Here is a 20572-nt window from a genome sequence, read left to right as displayed (position 1 = left end):
TCTCCTGAAGCCATGCTGAGAGACATCCAAGAGGACCGAGTCCGCAAGGAAAGAACTAAGATGGAGATTAAGATGGGATTCCAACATCTTCGCAGGGGCAGGAAGGAGCGAGATAGGACGGAAATTTTTAAGAACCCCTTGGTCCAAAGTAGATTTTTTGAGAAGCGGTTTTACAACCGCCATCTTCCATGAGGAGGGATAAACTCCCTCCGAGATCACTCGATTCATGACATTCATGAGAGGGGGAATAACCACATCCCGGCAAGCTTTCAGAACTTTCAGCGGACAAAAATCTAAAAGGGAGCCCGATTTGGAGTTGTCCAACAGCTGAATCATCACCTCAGGTGTTAGGCGAGGGAAGGACAGAAAACTCGAAGGTTGTTCACCAGGTAGACTCCCAGCTTTAGAAAAGGCAGGGATAATAGAGGGTCCCATAGCCAAGTTTAAAGATTCAAGAGTGCCATAGATATCCACGATCTTAGTGTGAAAAAAGGCCGAAATCCTATCGCACAGCTCTTGGGATTCCACTATAGGATCTACTAACTGGGGAGAACATAGGGAGTCTATGATTTTAAAAATATCTTTTGGAGAGTTAAGGGAAGCAGTAATCACAGAGAAATGAGCCCTCTTTTCCTCTACAATGGTAGCTTACATTCCTTTAAACAGAGTTTATGTTGTTCCTACTCCGAGGGATCGAGATGGGCCTGCCAGAGCCTCTCCTGTTTTCGACACCCTTGTCTCAGCAGCCTAAGTCTGTCTGAGAACCAGGGAGCTGAGGGACTCTTCCTTGCTGATTAGTGCGGTTTGGGAGGAGCCAAGATATCCAGTGCCCCTGAAATAGCAGATGCACAAGTTACTACTTGTGTAATGATATATCTGTAAGAGACATTAGTTAGTGATTCCTTACCCCCCCACCCATCCTCTCCGTTCTGCGAACTGATTTCTAGGGTTAAGATCATCTCTTTCAGGTCCTAGTATCTTGCATGGCTTTGCGTTCCTGACGCGGAAAGTAGTGTACAGAACGGATGTCAGCGCTCGAGGGTGGCCTTTAATTAGCTGCCACAGCGTCATCTTGGCGACCACGACGCCAATGATGTATGCAGAGCCACACAACGCCACCTTCTGACGCACAGAGGTACTGCTGATTAAAAACTTTCCAGGTCCAGTCTGATGCCTAAGGGTATTTCTAAGGTAAAGAATCTATCATTAACTAATGTTTCTTACAGATACCAAAGGTAAGTAACTTGTTCTTTAACCCCTTGCGCGCTAGCGATTTTCCCGCTGTGCGCTGACTTTTGCGGAAACCCGCGTTACATGACGAGCTACGCTCGTCATGAGCGTACGACAGGCGTAACTCATGACGAGCTGAGTTCGTCATGAGCGTAGAAGGGGTTAATGCTTATTATTTTTACTTTAGTTGTCATGGAATATCACGTAATAAAGGGTTTGCACCACATACACCTAAATATTTTGCAAGTGATTTATATCTTGGGGGTGTGAGGCGGCCGTAGGCTGATCTTGTGTGACCCATTTGGATGTCTGAAAGTTTGTGGATGCGTTTTACAGAAGGCATGTGAAGACATCTCATCCGGAACCAAAATAGTTCCTATAGTTATTAGACTACTTTTTTGCTTTTGGAAAACTCCTCTGGAGTCTGCCTATATTTCATAATGTACTGGAAGATAATGTAGAAACTCTGAATTTAGTTCAAAAATCTGCAAGACTAAATTAAAAAAGGAGCAAATGTTTTTTTAATGATCTTTAATTGTTTGTTGTTTAGGCAAGTGTGTCCCTTAAACGCCTTCGAGTATTTCTTTCGCATGAAGAATTGGAAACAGACTGCATTGCCAGAGGTCCTATCAAAGGCGGTAAGTTATATATTTTTTTTAAAGCAGAGTTGCTCAAAGAATTAAAGGTTTACTGAGAGTAAATACTCAGACATGTTTACTGTCATACTGTTTAATGAACTTCTTACTTCTCTTTAGATACTTCCTCTCCTATTTTAGATGACTCCTGGGCTCGTTTTTCAAACAGAGAATTACCCACTTTTTTATGAATTTCCTCTTTATTTTAACATTCACTTTTTCTTTTTTTTTTTACGTTGGAAGGGTTTCATATGGTCCTTAAGCAATCTAACTGCAAGTGATGCACAGATGTTTTATTGTAAAACATATAGTATCTGGCGTTAGAACTAAATGATGGTTAGAAATAGGCCCTTTTAAAAGTACTAGGTCTGATTCTGCCCTTAGGCATGTGTTGATCCCCAGCTATGCCATGTTATAGGAGCATAACAGTATTGTTGTATTAATGTTCTTTGTTGGAGTGGGCAAGTCCCTTCCCATGTGAAGGAGGTGCCTAATTTGCTGTCCCGCTTCACAAAGAACAGTTATGGAACTGTCATTTATTTATAAACCAGAAAATGAGTCCAACATGCTAGTATGAGGCCTAACAATGTCAGAGCAGGTACATTGACATTTCAATATCATATATATGCTTTTAGCGTCGACCTGAAGACTAATTGCCATTCATGTATTTGCATGAAGGCTGTTAGTTGCATCAGAGGTTCAATTGAGGCAGTTAAACGAAACTGAAGTGCTTCAGTTTTATTGCAGAATGAATTTAGCTGCCCCAAGCGGAGTGCATTTGAAGGCAACTGTAGAGAAGGCATAGTGCGCTGACTATATTACCTGTGGATGAGTGATGTGGAAGCTGATAGCTCTTATGTGCAGGAGTGTTCAAAGCAATCTAGTTGTATTGTATTTGCTGTTGAGTGGAACCATAATACCACCAGAAAGTCAGATCCGCATGCCCCAACGTAAAGTAATTTCCCTTCTGTTCCTCCATGGACACTTCACCATGTGTTTACGTTTTTTAGCCCAGTATGTATAATATACGCTCCTGGGTTGTAATGAAAAATTTCCTAGCTAACGTAACGGAAAGTTTCAGTTCTATCAAGGAATCTGAGACAAGGGTTATGCTAACACTTTCAATGCTTTATTGCACAGCAGCCATTTCACAACTTAAACTTAGACCACATTTCCCAAACACCCTTGGGAAAATATGGTCAGAAACAAAACAAAAAGGGACAACATATCCCTCAGTACATTATGGCCAATCACAGTCCAGGGACCCTCTCCTAGTCCCTCCTTGCTGCCCTGCTCATCTTCTTTAAGTCGAAGCTCCGTCTTCCAGTTCAAGTGTCCTGTTTTCCCGAATCTGTTCCTGGAAAAAACCAAAGAACACATGAGGACCTCAATCCAGAAAAGTCAAGCAAGTCAGCAACCCTGAGGATACACTGCCAAAACTGGGAATTAGCGGAATATACAAAACTAAAATAACCATGAAGAGGTTTAACACCAACATCCAAATACTGCATTAGGGAAAAGCAAAACAATACTGCAGAGAACATTACCATTCAACGAAAAATCACACACTCCCAACGGGGGGGAGAAATCTCACCGAGATCTTCGGTGGGATATTCCTCGCCTCCGAGTCCTTAATAGAATTGAAACTCAGTTACGTGAGCTAGGACATTTTTCATTCTATGTCTGGACCGGAGGCTTCGGATTATGCTGCTTCAAAACTTACTTACCACCAAATGGGACATATCAATGACCGACTTAAAATAGAATCTTTTGAAAGTTGAATCTGAGGATCAGTCTGCGTCATTCATAATGTCCTTTAAACAGGCTCACAGTGAAAAGGCCTTCGAAGCCATTGCGCCTCTAGCCGAGTGAGCCCCAAACAGTCGTAGGCTAATGCCTGCTTCTTACATAACCCAACGCAGCCAACATGCGATAGTGGGTGAAGAAACTGCCTTGTGTGGCTTTTTGAGCACAATTAAGAGCTGACGCTCCCCAGGAGGGCGGAGTTCCTCAGACATCTCCTCATACGCCTTCAGACAACGCACAACACAAAGCTTAGGAGAGTCTGGGAACGCAGGGTACTCAATAATTCGTGTATGCGTCTTAGTCCTGCGACTAACGGTGAAAGAAACTCCCGAAGGAGAGACAATTCTGCCTGTGATGTCCAGTGCTCGCACGTCCGAAACCCTGCGGCATGAAATCACACAAATCAGCATCGCCAACTTTGCAGAGTGTTCCTTACAGGAAAGAAATTTGTTGTGCTGCCATGAAAGAAACCAATTAAGCACCCTGTTGACATACCAGAGCCCTGAGTACGTGGGTTCCTGAGGAAGCGATGAACAGAGACCTCTCAAGAGCCTACAAACGAAGGGATGCTCTCCCACTGGTTTGCTATCCAGTGGGGAATGCCCCGCTGAGATTGCCGAACAGAAGGTGTTGACTGACCGGTAAGCCAGACCCTGCCGAGCTAGGTGTGCCCACAAATTCAAAATGTGGACCACATCGGCGCCCACGGGATCACAAACCCGTCACACACACCAACTACACAATCGTGTCCAGGCCGAAAGAGAATGCTTGACAGTACTATCTGACCAAGCCCTGGACAAGAGGCTCTTAGCGAAGGCACAGCCTTTGCTGATTGGAAATTATGATTTCTGAATAAAGAAGATACTTTTTAAATCATCTTTTGCTCTGTTGACTTCTTTGGAGTGCACCTTCCTTTTTGTTTTTGTATACAAAGCCTAAGCTCTCTAACAGAGTTATGGCATGCTGTAGCTGGTCCTGAAGAGTTCACAGATCTTGGGCCAGCAAGAGCATATCGTCCAACTAAACGATGAGATGCGTGCCTCTCGCCCTGCGGTATTCCACCACCGAAGAACCTCTGTGAAGCACCAAGGGGGCGGAGGTGAGCCCGAAAGGGAGGGTGTTGAAGTGGTATGCCTGACCGTGCCAAAGGAACTGCAGAAACTTCCTGTGAGGAGGAAAAATAGGGATGGCCAAGTAAGCATCTTTTAAATCCAACCGGGCCATCCAATCTGCTGGCCTGAGCACATCCCGAAAGAGGTGTATACCTTCCATCTTGAAATGGTGGTACACCAGCCACTCGTTGAAATCACGCAGATTGAGAACCGGACGTTGCACCCTGTCCGTCTTGTCCACCACAAACATGTTTCTGAGGAAACCGCGTGGATCTAAGACTGTGCGGCAAATAGCACCTTTGTCTAAGAGAGCGGAGATTTCTGCGTCTATCAAGACCTTTTCTGACCTGGAAAACTGAATGGTGTTAGGCGGGAATGTCTGACTGGGTTTGCAGCAGTAATCTATCTGAAACCCCTGCACAGTCTGCAAGACCCAAGCGTCGGACGTGATCGACCTCCACACACTCCGACAGCTGGCCAAGCGACCCCCCCCCCCACTCTCACGACTGAAAGGGAAGAAAAACGTACCCGTATTAGCTGCATTGTCCTGCCGCCGAAACCTCTGCCCCTGGAAGGTCTGCCTCGAGATGGGTAAAAGTTAGAGTACTGCCCTTGTCTGGGGCCTTGCCCCTTGGCATAGTTGGAGTTGGGGGTCTGGCCGGACAAGTGGCCCCTTCTGTGACTGGCCCCACGGAAAACACGTGAATAAAAAAACTTCTTGATAGACGATTGGGCTCTATCTAAGGAGGTGAAAGTATTAACAAACTTTCCTAATTCTTTTATGAACGGTTGTCCGAACAAACCTCCCTGAGCAACCCCTCCAGCTTCAGAATCCGCCAAATCTCCTAACTTTGGGTCCACTTTGATCAGAGAGGACCTACTGCATTCTGTCAAAAGAGCACAATTCGCGTTTCCTAAGAAGACAATTGCTCTCTGCGCCCACCCAGAGAGGGCCTCAGGCAAAATCTGGGCACCCAAAGTTTTGGCATCCTCAGCCATGCCCAGTATCATAGTCATGGGTCCGAGGGCATCCAGGAGTTTATCCTGGCACACCCTCCAGGAACGGTCTATCCCTTTCCTGGGGTCCTTGATAAACTTAGCGAGAAAAGTTGTCATTCTCGGGCCGAGTTCAGGTGTTTGGGCGACTTTCCCGTCAAGGGAGGGGCGAGGGCATTCAGACTGCAGGCGACTGCGAGCCTTCTTGCCCATTGGCGTGCGGATCCTACTGGCCACATAACCGCCCACCTTAACAGAAGGCGCCCATTCCGAGGACCGTGGATGCATCAAGAGTTCGGGATCTAACAAATCCAACCCCCCCCCCAAAGGAGCCTGAGTATCCGAGGAGGGCGAAGAGGCAGGACGCCACGTCCTGGAAGGTCCTAGCTCGTCATCTGTATCCCCGCGGTCATCGCCCGCATCCTGAGCAGGGCTGGGTGGATCAGCGGGTGCTACCAGGGGAGAAGGGACTACAGGAGGGACTGCAGAGCTTTGTGGGCCATGAAGGCGTCACGCAGACGCTCAAAGGCATCCTGATCAACACCATCCACCCTGGGACGCTTTGCGGGTACCGGGTCACTATTAGGTGCCGCTTACTGGGTAGAGGGCGCTGGAGGTGTCCACTGAGCACAGAACTGCTCAAGTTTCTTGCAAAGGCTCTGCTCCATGGGGCCCATGACCTCTTCTACGGCACAGTAGATAGAGGACTCCACCACGTCGTAGAAAGCGTCATTGATATTGATATTGATATTGATATTGAAATGTATTTGTAGAGCGCTCGTACGCCCGGGGGCTTCATCCCACGGCAATTGGTCAAGGGGATTCCCCCCCCCCCCCGTTATTGTCTCCCTGTTAGGACATGATAAAATGCCCAAATCACCACTGAGTAGAGCCCAATAAAAAAATCAGTGGAACCCCCTACAGTCTACTGACTGGGAATCAATCTTTTGGGGACCAGCACAATTCAAAGGGTAGAACCCTAATCAAATGATTGAGATCCGCAAGAGCCTCAGGGACACACCAACGTCAGTGCAGATAGAAGAAACACAGACAAAACAGCCCTGGGACGTGTCTCTCCGGGCACTAATTTAGCTAACATCCAGCGGAGCCGTGTAAGCCCGAAGCAGGATCCGCGGACCGCACAGGAAAGAGAGAATGAGCCGGAGATCAAACAAACCTCCACACACGCTGCGCTATGACCAGAGGTGTGGGGACAGCTGGAGCGTGTTGAAGCGCCCACCCGATCAGGCCAACTCCAAGCCTGAGGAGAGGCGCTGCAACACGCTAAGGCCGCACAAATAAATACGTCACACTGAGGCAATAGAAATAAATCAAAACAATGCTTACAAACACAAGGCAGGCGTCGGACGCCTCACAAAGACATTTCAGGCTGCTGGACTGTGATAGGCCATAATGGACTGAGGGATATGTTGTCCCTTCTTTGTTTTGTTTCTGACCATATTTTCCAAGGGTGTTTGGGAAATGTGGTCTAAGTTTAAGTTGTGAAATGGCTGCTGTGCAATATAGCATTGAAAGTGTTAGCATAATCCGAAGCCTCCAGTCCTGACATAGAATTAGATTCAATAATTAATAGTAAGATTCTGGTTAGTACATTACAAAGATAGAAGACGCTTCATCCTATCACCACCTAATATGTGTAGTATGTTCAGTGTTCATGATGATTTGCAGTCTGTGTATACTCTGTTTTAGTAGTGGTGTGTTCCAGATCAGGGGTCGCCAACCTTTTCTTTGGTGAGCGTCACTTCTTCTCAGTAAAAAATTATTGGGAGCTTCTGAACGCTAAGCAACTTGTACATTACTAGACACCCCCATGCCCATTGACTTTAAGCCTAATGTCCATTGAGCCAAATACTATGGTTTGAACAAAATACTTTTACTTGGGGCACTATGACAGGGCTGCCATGTGTGTCAGTGAGAGCATGGCCTTTGGGAATGTATTAACATGTGTGCGTATAAATGGTGTAGGAAAGTAGGATCTGCTTCTTATGGTTACCCCACGTTTTCCTAAATGTGATACTGTTTTTTGACTAGTCTCACTGGGATCTTGCTAATCAGGACTCCAGTCTATCTGCTTTCTCCCTAAACTGTTATGCTATGTATTTGGGTACACTCCTGATTGGATACTGGGGTACTCTTGCCAGTCCCTAGTATATGGTACAACTGTACCCAGGGCATAAGTACCCCAGCGGCCTCCCAGGGGCTGAAGCATGTATTATGCCACCCATGAGAGGTCATGCAAAATTGTTCTACAGGCCTGCCATTGCAGCCTGGGTAAGATGGTACACGCACCACTTACTTTAGATATAGGTTTACTATATCTAAAGGGCGCTGCACTAAAAACCTATAATTCTGATGAATATATCTGCCTGTGGATTCCTCACCTTTGGAATTACCCCTGCGCCAGCATTCCACTGAAACTTTTTTCTAGCTCTCCTATGTCGATGAGGTTGTTACAATGGCACGGCTCCGCTCGCGACTCCGTATGACTTTACCGGAGCCATAAGAAGTCCTCGTGCTGGCGTCCGTTCCCTTTTTTCTGCCTCGTCGACACGTAACTGCTTTCTGGGACTCTCAAACTGGTTTCGTAATTAATTTGTTTCTTCTTCATTCTTGAAGTAGCAGTGCAATGGCTACTTCGAAGAAGTCTGGTTTTAAGCCTTGTAGAGCGTGTTTGGGACATATATCCACCACTGATCCCCCCACGATGACGGTTGGACCACGACATCGGAGGCTGTTCCAGTTGTCGGAAGATGAATCTGCTGGCTTTCAAGGCTAAGCTTTTTATGGTAAAAGCAAGAAAGGAGAAAAGGGGTTGTAAGAGGTCAAAATCAAAGTCACCGACCTTGCATACTTCAAAGTCGAAGAAGCACAAGAAGAAGAGAAAGCATGGTTCTCGATGCTGCTCTTCGAAGGGTAGAGCTTTGAGATCGCTTTCTCCGGCTCCACGACGTCGCTCTAAAGATGTCATCTCGCTGCATCCTTCTCGTCAAGCAACTCCAACTCACTCACCGACTCCGAGGGCTTCTCCAGCACCAAGGACATTTCCGGGTCCAAGAGATTCTCCGGATCCATGGGAGTCTTCTGTGCCTGTGGCATCGCCTATTTGGGATCCGACGTCCCTGGCACCAGAGCCTCAGCCTTCAACTCGTTCTTGAGTGGATTCAGACTCTGCTACTTATCCACCCTTTCCCTGGGCCTGGGTCGGATCGTTCGCATTTTCTTAATGCGATTTACTGTATGTTTGCCAGGGCAGCCTGCACTACTGGTGCGCTGTTGGGCCCCGTGGTGCCCCTTGCTTTCAATTTGGGCATCCCTCATCAATATGCCCAGGCACCCTTCGTGCCCTTTATGCCGTCGGTGCGGTCATGGAACTTTCCAGCTTTGAGGATTTCGATGCCGGTTTCTCAATCTCTGGCACTATCTGGTGGTCCTTCTTCCTCTTGGCTTCGATCAGCGCTGTTGCCCGCTTCAGAAGGTCTTCCTTCGGCGCCTGTGTCTCTGGGGCTGCGTTTGGGGCCGCCAACGGATGAGGCTGAAGGTGAGATCAATGACTGTTGGAGTTCGAGGGCCTTTGAGAGGCGAGTGGTCTAAACACTTCCCCCTGAGTGGAATCTTCCTTCAACAAAGTCCTTACCTTTCAGGATGTTGCACCATACCAAGCTGTCATCAGGAAAGCTGCTGAACTTTTAGACCTTCAGTTACCCACACTTGACTTCAGGCCAACTATTCTCACAGAGATTTTACATTCTCTATCTTCTGTGGTTGAGCCCCTTTTGCCTTTTAATGTGGCCTTGACAGAGCCAATTCCGGAGGTGTAGCGGAAGCCCTTATTGGCTCCTGCTGGTTCAAGGACTGTAGCACGGAGGTACAGGCCTGCTCCTAATGATCCTGCCTTTCTTTCTGCACATCCTTCGCCAGAAAGTTTGGTAGTGCAGGCTGGGACTTTCCCCTCAAACTCCTGGAGACAGAGACTGTAAGAAATTGGAGCAATCTGGAAAGAAGGTTTTTTTTCTTCTTTACGTATGGCGTTGGAAGTCCCCCAATGCAAACTACTTGTTGGGGAGGTATATACAAGCCTTAATGGACTCTGCCAAACTGAATGCTCCTAAGGTGCCGGACAATGATCGTGGTTCCTTTTTGGAGGTTTTGGTGGATACGCAGGCTGCCGCCCATTAAGTTATTCAGTCTGGCCAGGACACTGCCAATTCTTGGCCAGGGTGATGGGGTTCCTCTATTGCTACCAGGAGGCATGCATGGCTCAGGTCTTTGGGGTTCTCTCCAGATGTGCAGGCTACTCTTCTTAATCGCCTGTTTGAAGAATCCCAGCTTTTTGGTGAAAAGGCGGATTCTGCTCTGCAAAGGTTCACAGACAGTAGAGCCCCTGCAAAGTCCTTGGGTCTTCAGTCCCAATCTAGGGGCTTTGGTTATAGAGTTTCTGTGGGTTTGGTAAGGCGGCTTCCTTTCGGGCTGTCAGCAACGTCTGCAACAGCAGCAGCTGAATCCTCTGTACAAGTCGTACAGAGGGAAGGGCAGAGGTAGTCTGCGGGGTGCATCCCGGCAACTCTCCTTCCTCCCCTGTCCCCACCACTGGTACCACGGGAAAGCAGCTCTAGATTCCCCAGCTTGGAGCATGCTGGTCCTGTAGGGGCTCGGTTTCCCATTTTCTACAAAATTGGAAATCTAATATATCAGACCTGTGGGGTTTGAATCTTGTGGAAAATGGGTACGCCCTTCCCTTCCGTGAGTTTCCTCCTCCTTACCCTCCTCACCAGGGGTGGAGCTCGGAGGACCATTTGCTGCTTCTGCAGCAGGAGGTTCTTGTTTAGCTTTAGAAAGGTGCGATAGAGGTGGTTCTGTAGCAGGAAAGGGGTCAAGGATGTTACTTCCTGGATTTCCTGATCCCCAAAAAGGACGGCAGATTAAGACCGATCGTAGACCTCAGGGTCTTGAATTTTTACCTCAGGCAGGAGAAATTCGAGATGCTGACCCTAGCTCAGGTTCTTCTGGTGCTGCAGCAAGAAGACTGGATGGCATCCCCCCTCCCCATGATTTCCAATGTATTGACCTGGTGTGTGTGTGTATATATATGCATACTTGATTTTGCTGTACCCTACTTATTGACCTTTGTGGCACTGTACCTGCTGTCAAGTCTGTTTAATAAAAAGATTTATAAAAAAAAAAGACTGGATGGTGTTGATCGACTTACAGGATGCGTATTTTCACATTCCAATCCTGAAGTCTCATCGGAAGTATCTCTGGTTTACGGTAGGGTCTCAACACTACAAGTTTGCGGTCCTCCCGTTCGGTCTCACTAACGCACCATGGATTTTCACAAAGGTGATGGCGGTGGCGGTAGCTCATCTCAAAGTCGTGGATTCCTGTTTTTCCCTATTTGGACGACTGGCTGCTCATAGCAGTCACCAGAGATGGAGCTGCGTCATCTGCAAGTAACAGCACGACTGTTGTACGACTTGGGATTCTCGATAAATGTTCTCAAATCTCACCTGATGCCCTCAAATCGCAACCTGTTCATAGGGGCAGTACTGGACACTACTGTGTGTCGAGCTTTGCCGCCTCCGCAGAGGATGCTCAACATTCAGGAGACTATTCCTTTGTTTCACGATGGAGCGGTTGTTCCAGTCCTGAAGCCCTACGCCTGCTCGGTCTGTTTGCTTCTTGAATACTGTTGGTCAATCATCTACTCTGACACGAGGGCTCTCCAGTGGTGCCTCCGCAGGCAGTGGTTTCAGTACAACGGAGATCTCACAGATCTCAGGAAGATGGTCAGGATCTCCAGAGACACTGCAGCAGATCTGTCTTGATGGAGTGTGGAGGGCAACCTGTCGCTAGGAAAACCCTTTCAACTTCCTCCACTAGTGGCCACAGTGATCACGGATGCCTCCACTCTAGGGTGGGGGGTGGGGTGCTCATCTGGGGGAACTGGAGATCAAAGGTCTTTGGTCACCAGAGGAAAGGTTACTGCACATCAACCTTCTGGAATTGCAGGCAATACGTTTGGCACTCACAGCCTTTCTTCCCTCCCTTTGCGGTCAGTCGGTGCAGGTCCTGACCGGCAACACTACCGCGATGTGGTACATAAACAAACAGGGAGGTGTAGAATCGTATGGTCTCTGCAGAGAGGCTCTGCAACTCTGGTCTTGGGCTCAGGACCATTGGATTTGTGTGTTTGCACATCATCTGGCCGGAGTGCTAAATGTTAGTGCGGACAGTCTGTCAGCATTTCTCGGCCGACCACGAGTGGGGGTTCATCCAGAGGTAGTCAATCATACCTTCCTGGAGTGGGGATTCCCTTAGTTGGACCTTTTTGCCATTCGAAAGAAAACGCACTGCCCGTCATTCTGCAGTCTCCAGTTTCTGATACTAGGATCGTTGGGGGCCGTGTTTTAGTTGGAATGCGGTTCACAACCCCTTTACGCGTTTGCTCCCATACCCTTGATTCCATCGGGTTCTGAGGAAGATTCCCCAAGACCGGGCCAAAGGTATAATGGTCCTTTCAGATTGACCAAGAAGGGTGTGGTACACAGATCTACTTCCTTTCTGGGCACCCTCCGCTCCGTCTCGCTCTGAGGGCAGATCTCCTCCCCCAGTCGCAGGTTCTACACCCCCACATCCAGAACCTGCACCTTCATGCCTGGAGATTGAACAGGGCAATCTGAGTTTTCTCTCTCCCACCGGATGTGGCGGATGTTATTTTATCATCCAGGAGACACTCCACCAAATCTATTTATTCCTCTAGGTGGTCCAAATTTGTGAAATGGTGTGAAGAGAGGTCCATTGATCCTTTGAAGGCCCATTTGTCTAATGTGCTTGGTTCCTCTTTCTTTGGCTCAGCAGGGTTGTGCTGTGGCTACGGTAAAAGGTTACTAGTCGGCCTTGTTGGCTTTCCTTTGTTTGCCGGACCAGCCATCTTTATTTAAGTCTCCCATTGTTATGAGTTTAATTAAAGGCTTAATCAATTGGTTTCCTCCCAATCCCTTCATTATGCCTCAGTGGAATTTGAATCTAGTTCTTACTTTACTGATGAGGTCTCCTTTTGAGCCTCTTCACAGTTGCCCATTGAGGTTTCTTTCTTTCAAGATGGTCTTATTGATCACTATTACCTCAGCCAGGAGGCTAAGTGAGCTTCAGGCTCTTAGTTCTAAAACTCTGTTTTTATCCATTCATGTGGATAAGATGGTTCTCAGGACCAAGGTTGCTTTCCTGCCTAAGGTGGTCACTCCTTTCCATCTAGGGCAGTCTATTACCTTGTCTACCTTCTAGTCCGCCCCCCACCCTTCGAAGAAGGAGAAGAAATTTCACTGTCTGGATCCCAAGAGGGCTGTCCGCTTCTATCTGGACAGAACCAGGGACCTATGGCTGGATGCCCAGCTCTTCATGGGCTACATTGGACGAATGAAAGGCAAAGCTGTCCACAAACTAACACTCTCCAGGTGGATCATCTTGTGTATCAAGATCCGCTATGCCCTGGCCAAGAAGAGCCACCTGAAGGTATGAGAGCTCATTCCACCAGAGCGAAGTCCTCTTCTGCTTTGGCTAGAGGTGTTCCTGTTGGAGACATCTGCAGGGCGGCAACTTGGGCCTCCTTCCACATTTTTGCGAAGCTTTCCTGCTTGGATTCCAAGGTTTGGAGGGATGGCCATTTTGCACGCTCTGTACTGCAAGATTTTTTGGTATTGTCAGGTGGACACCCTCCTCCGGGAGCGGGACTGCTGTGGCATTCAGTTCAAAAGGTGAGGAATCCACAGGCAGATGTATCTATCAGAAGAACATGTTACGTACCTTTGGTAATGCTTTTTCCGGGTGGATACAGTATCTGCCTCTGGATTCCTCACTGTCCCACCCTCGTCCCCGTTGTCCGCCTTTGTATACCGAAAAGGTTTTTCATTATTTGACATCGTTGTTTCCCTATGTCTTTTAGTTGCCTTGCTGTTGGGGTTTAGGAAATGCTTTGTTTCTTTGGCTTTTCCGATTTTTCTATATACTGTGTGTATTGGTGTGTATATCGTATAATGTGTATACTCCAAATATGTTGTCGGTCCACCCATTCGCCTCGAAGGCACAGAAAAAATGGGTGAAACTGACCAACACGCCGATGAGGTGGTCGTATGGCTCTGGTGATGCCATATGGAGTCGCAAGCGGAGCCGTGCCATTGTGATGTACTCGTAAAAAGTTTCCGTGGAATGCTGGCGCAGGGGTAATTCAAAAGGTGAGGAATCCACAGGCAGATACTGTATCCTCCAGAAAAAGCGTAACCGAAGGTAAGTAACTTGTTCGTCACCCCTATAGCAGGCCTTATCAATCCTGATGCAGGGTGCTTGGTTCTAAATCAGAGGGTGCCACTGCATGATCCGGACACCCCTGCAGCCTACGGAGTCCCTTCTCCCGGATTGTCAGTGTATTACCCATTTACAACATATAGAGTGGCATTATGCGACCGCGTGATGACCAACTCTAAAACGGCTGAAAGTAACCCTATCGTGTTTGGTGTCAAACCTATTGGAATCATACCCCCACACTAATAACTGTGTGGGAGGTATGATTCCACCTCTCAGAAGCAAGCTTAGTTGGGTCCCTGGTGTTCCCGGTGCCAGCCTTCTAGTCCCGGCCAGCACAAAATGGTTGCTGCCGACCATAAGAGACATTTCTGCCCTCCTGCTGCGGAACCAAGCTCGAGCAGAGGAAGGTGGAACAATATTCATCCTGTCACAGGGAAGTGTGACCACCTCCCAGACAGGATTTAGTGTATTAGGGCTGGGTGGAAGTGCTTGCCCACAACCGAAAGTCTGCATGAGGGGCACATTTGTTGTCCCTGTGCATAGTCCAGTTCAAACCAGTCCTGTGAGCCGTTGGCTCATGCTCTGGCGTTAAACTGGACAAAACATGGGAGTATCCTCCCCACTGTCCAAATACTCTCCAGGGAGGGTCCCCTGAATCTGTCCAACCCTCTCCCGTGGGTACAAAAGGGCTTTACCTGGCTGTAGGACCCTAGATTCGACGTGGACAAGATTCTGAACCAGAAACCACTGAACGTCGACCGTCTGGACTTCATTTGGCCATGCCTTCGTCTCCCAAAGCATTCCAAAGCATCATCAGGCTCCTTGCAGGACCTGTGGAGCATCAAGAACAACCGAAGATATCTCCCTTGGAGTGAAGAAGTCACTGCCCTGCAACCGCAGGCACCACATCATGATTGACCGGTCTGCTGCTCCTGAGCTCCTACGGACTCCAAAGGCTCCAGCAACACAGGAGGTGGGTTCCTACTTCCCTCTAGGTCTGAGTTTGAGGTAAGAATCACTTGTGAGGGTGGCAATACCCCTGTGCATCACGTTCATTTCCAGTTGCATATGCTTGTTGGCATTTCCCTAGCAAGTGCATTGGGCTCTGAGTGGCCCCAACCTCTGGCGCCATTTCCTACCAAGAACTCCGGCCTCCTCCCACTGAGTGCTCTGTGGGCTGCTGTTTGGTGAAAGTGCTTGAGGTCGTCTCACGACTCCTGTGCCTCCAGCCTGTTAGTCCACTTGAGGGTCAACTTTAGTCTTCTTGGGCTACCCTAGTTGCTCCAGGCTTGCCCTGACTTCACTGGCTTTGGTGAGTCTCCTGGACCTTTCTGGTCCAAACCGTACCCTTCTTTGACCTTCTGCGTGGGTTGCCGTTGCCAAGGCTTGTTTGTGCTCACGTCAGACACCGACCCCCCCCAGCGCTCGACCTCCTTTGTAGGACAGCTCGTATCCGACTCCTGGTCGTACCCAACGTCTCCTGGTTTCAAACTTAAACCACGACTTCCCCATAGAATTGTGCGGGGCACGCAGATGTGTTCTGACGCCGCACCCGTCCTCTGTGGGGTCCCTACTTACTCACCTAGGGTGCTTTCTTGGGATCCCAGTGATTCTACAACCGCTAGGCACTGTCTTGACTCGAGTTGTGGTTCTTATACCACTATTTTAGTATATGGGCTGGTCTCCCCCTGAAGCCCACTGTGTATTAGTGCTATTTACTATTGTTTCTTTGCTACAGTATTGTGTGCTTTGTGATAATCTTCATGTAGAAGATACCATCTCGTACTAGAGTGTTATATTATTAAATACATATTTTTTATAACTACTGCGTGGTTCTCCTTTTATTTAACCAATACTATAAGGTTGCATTCTGGTAAAACACGCTGCTTAACATTCGTTCAAGACTAAGCCTGAAGGCTGCACTCCACAGCTACCACTTGCATAGCTTTCTAAGGTTATCTTTGACCTCTTAAATCATCATAAGGGTTGTTTGGACTAGTGCAAGGTGCCCACTTTAATTAGTGGACAGCATATACCAGGCCAACGTCTCACTAATGGGTTATATGTGCATGGATGACTGAACCTGTGTCTCATGTACTTGTGGCACAGGACATACCTTTTACCATATGTGACACAGCTACCATATGTGACACAGCTACATGTATAACATAAATGTACAACCAGTTTTGTAAATGGGAGAGACTTAAAGTGTAGAAAAAATGTTTTGCAAAAATGTACAAAATATTGAACATTTTTCTGCACTTTAAATTTCTTGGACTTAAAATGATGGCTGTATTTTTCAGTTATAAATATGGCACCATGTCTACCAGTCACTGGGAAACAAGATACCTACTGTGTGTAAAGGAAACATTTTTAAATGGGAGAAAATTAAACTGAAGTTTTAACATGGTTTATATGGATTCCATAAAACTGATCATTTAAATGTTCTGCCATTTCCAAGTGGCGCATTTTAAAACAGCAGGCATCTTGCTCTAAGTGGCTGTGAACACTGTTGCATATTTATAACAGAAATATACATCCATTTGTTTAAATGGGAGAAATTTAAAATGAAGAAACACGCTTCATAAAACATTAAGATGTATTTGGCTTAATTGAAAGTGAAGAAAAAGATTAAGGCTTAATATGCATTAGAAATATTTTTCATTACTGTAAATTTATCCCATCTAAAAACCATTCTGTATTTTTCAGTTATAAATATGGCTCAGTGTCTACTGGGAACAAGAAGTCTGCTGTTTGTAAATGCAACACTTTGAAATGCAAAGGAATTAAAATGAAGAGTTAGCTTAATCACTAAGTTAACTTTTCATTTTCTCCCATCTAGAAACATAATTTTGGTCTCACACTCCAATATTGATTTACAGTGACTTTGATTTAAGGGTCGGAGCGAGGTTTGGCCCAGTAGTCGGACAATCGTCAAGGGTGCCAAAAGCCGGGCATGAGCGGAACCAAGTAGGTTTCTGACTACAAGCCAAACCTCTGTGCGCCCCCTGTGGGGGGGGCCTGAAAAATGCACAGGGATACCATTGGACAAGCGAGTACAATACTCTCTTTGCATGCTGTATTATATTTGCATTGCACAGTGAAAAGCCACTAACAGGACGTCGTTGGGGTTGTAATAGCAAAATGAAACCACTCTGGCAAATGCCCTGGACCATTAGAGTAGGGCAGAAACATGTTGCAGTTGCGAGAGTCATGCAACCATCATATCCTGCTTTACCCGTCATAAATGTATTCTTTTAGACTGCCCATCCACCCCACTGATAAAAGAATACCTTGAGTGTGGATGGGGCATTTGTATCTGCATGTAACTTCCCCCAGACGCCATAAAATACAAAGAGCTCCCTGGAATACGGTCAAGCCCATCCTGACTTTTAAGGGCCAGGATGAACTCAGTGATGATGCATGCCGCCACTAGAGTGGGTGAGGGTAAAAGATTAAAAAAAAGGATTACATTTCCTTTTTCCCCATCTCATGCTTAGGTGGTGTCTATCTGTGAGGCACACCCTAGTTGTTTGAGGCAGAGGAATAATTCCAGCCTTCATGCAGGGATCTCTGAATACTTTAATGCATGCACAATTAGGAAAACAAATTAATACATGATGCTTCTATTTTTGTAATCTAGATAACCTCTATGTAGTCTATCCAAGCTGGAGTTTGAATGCTTACAAATGAAAAATAAGAATCCAAGGCAACTTTGCATCACAGCATCCTAAAGCTTTTGTGTCCCATTGGTGAGGTGTAATTGCGATGTCTATAGTTCAAGACTTATATTTTGAAGGAGCAAGTTTATCTGCTGATTACAGAGGTGAGACCTAAAGATTGTACCATATTCTTTCCCCTTTGGCAATTTCACCACTTGGTTTCCGTCAATAGCTTTTCGTGTTCTCTCAGTGAGGCATTCCAGGAACAACTTGTGGTAGAACATATGTTTATCTGGTTTTGTTAAGAGCTGTCACTGTCATACTCAAGTGACTATCATTTGCTTTTGCTGCAGTCACGTTCTGAAACCTGTCCATAACTCTTAGCATAGATGGTACACATCTAGTCTAGTATTCCTTTATTTGAAGAGCTGATCAAGTCTTGCATGGTTTTGAGAATTTCTGTCACGTGATCAGATTTATCAATTTTATCTATGTTTCGCAGTTGATATCTAGCCAGCTCAGGTGACAAAAGATTATCTTTATTGGTGTTAATCCACTGAATAGCAATTTAGTATCTTCAGATTTATGGGCCACTATTAGAATCCACACTGTGTGAACATTTTGGGCCATACTAATTACAGTAGTAAGTGGTGTGTAACCAGTCAGAAAAATGTCACTTGTAGATTCTAATAGAACGGCATGCCTGATCTGAATCTATTAAATGGGGAGGGATGATTGGCTATTGATGGATTAGGGTAATCGGCCTAGTAACCTATTTTTCATTCCAAAAGTACAGCAGTCACACCAGCACAATCTAGTACAGGCAGGAGGTCCAGTAGGAACTTTCAAAACGTCTTGTGGCTACCTCAATGCTTCTAATTGACACTATTCTATATTTGAGCAACTGGTTAATGAAAAGTGGCTTGCAATGGGATGCATCAACACTTAGTTTAATTGTAAAAACAAATCCGAACGTTCTCACTTTATTGGGCTTTTCCCAGCATAGGCTTCGTAGGCTCAATCAGAATAGTATAGTTACTATCTTATTTACAGAAAAGGTAAATGCCATCTCTCCAGAAGATAGGGACATATTGTAGTTAGCCACACAGTGTTCACCCTTCCCAGTGTAATTTTATCTTCTAGAACAAATGAGATCTTAATTTTTTCACATTGTTAATTTCATTTGTGACGCATAATAAACTAATATGGCATCATGTCAAATATTAAATCATCAGTTCATAAGCGGGAAAGTATTTTCATCTCCTAAAGAGGGATCCATCTGTGGATCCCAAAGTATCTTTCACAACCTCCCTTCACCCACTTTGTATCTGTTATGCCCCCTATCGCCCGATCTTCAGGCCACCTTCCTATGTTCCCCTCGGGGTTTACAGATTTCTTCATACTTCCTGGCGCAAGCTCAACCCCATACATACATTTTTTTGACTCTCAAATGCCAGTCCAGGTTGGTGCTACATTTTGCGAAGGTTGGGCTATCCGGACTGCCGCAGAGCTAAATGACATCTCTGGGGCTGTCAGTCCCATATTTTTGAGCAAGTATCTTTTTAGTGGGTCAATCCTACAAATTCCAAACCGTTCAAGATTAGTTCCCACTATCTGCGTGGTCTCCCATCACAATGTTCAGGCAAGTCCCAAACTCCTCCAGGACCCACTCTAACTGGTCCTGGGAGCAGGACCACTCAAACTGGTAGCCTTATTTACGTGCCCCATTTCCCCCATATTCCCAAAGGAAAAGGTCTGAATTTCCTCTTCCCCTCTTAGAATTCTGTACGCAGTATAGTACACTCTAAGCAGTAGCTTTGGTTGTGCCAGCCTGAAACCAGCCATAATAGCCATCTTTCCTGGATAGGCTTCCTTCACTAGTCTGTTTCTAGGGAAGTTCCCAGAGGCACCAGTCCTACAACAATGTAGGATTGGTTGAATCCACCCTTCAGGAAAAGTTCTTCAGACCTTCAAAAATTTGTATTTTGCAATACATTAGCACATTTTGATACTAATGTCTGTATCTATAATATTGCTATTCCTAGAAGATACAATGGTAGAGATTATCAGTGTGTTGAGTCACATTGGAATTCGGTTGCAAAAAATTGCATTTAATTCCCTTACTTTCCGTGTCACAAGATGCCTAAGTATTGAAAACGCCCACTGCTACTCTGAAGGGGAACGTCTGAAATCTATAAAATAGAATATCTGTGGTGTTAGCCCTTGGATCAGCAACACGTCATCTGGATACAATAGTATTTCATGCCACAGGGTGTCCCACCTCAGTCCCCAATTAAAGCATCCTTCCTGTCCTAGGACTCTAGTGACAAAGCAAAGAGCATAAGAGGGGGCATCTCTGATCTTACTCACCCTTAGTCTTGGCACAGAGAAGGTGTATAACATTCTGACCCACAGCAGAAAATAGAGTCCAAAGCTCATTATTTCCAATAATTGAGGAAATATGTGAATACTCTACTAAGTCTAAGGCTTTGGCAGGATCTAGTGAAGGGATTGCAGTTAGTTCCAGAACCCTATTTGTGTATCCATTGCAGTCATACAAGTGCTTGATTTTTTTTTGTCTAGTGCCTCTACATTGATCCAGATGGGCTGATGACCTTACGGCCCACAAGATGATTAATATACACCATCGCCAAGATTTTAGTGTCTAATTTTAGTTGGGATATGTATCTATAATGATTTACAGTCCTCCTTTGATATTCCCTCTTTGTGTAATAATGTCATTGCAGTTTGCAAGTCACAGGTTAGACAGCCCACAAGCCTAACTTCCTCAAACATAAGTATTCGATTACCT

The 20572-nt window shown here is 46.2% G+C and overlaps 1 protein-coding gene across 2 annotated transcripts in view; it reads left to right on the top strand.

The window, feature by feature from the left end:
- LOC144784432 (multidrug resistance-associated protein 1-like) overlaps positions 1-20572 on the top strand; it is a 1651426-nt gene that overhangs the window by 674081 nt on the left and 956773 nt on the right. For both annotated transcript variants that reach the window (XM_078663183.1, XM_078663184.1), the window contains exon 14: positions 1781-1868. In XM_078663183.1, coding sequence (XP_078519309.1) covers positions 1781-1868 — 88 coding nt within the window. The remainder of the gene's footprint in view (positions 1-1780; positions 1869-20572) is intronic.

The sequence above is a fragment of the Lissotriton helveticus genome, chromosome 10 (genome assembly GCF_964261635.1).
Source record: "Lissotriton helveticus chromosome 10, aLisHel1.1, whole genome shotgun sequence".
Lineage (NCBI taxonomy): Eukaryota > Metazoa > Chordata > Amphibia > Caudata > Salamandridae > Lissotriton > Lissotriton helveticus.
This window is presented reverse-complemented; position numbering and strand designations above follow the sequence as displayed.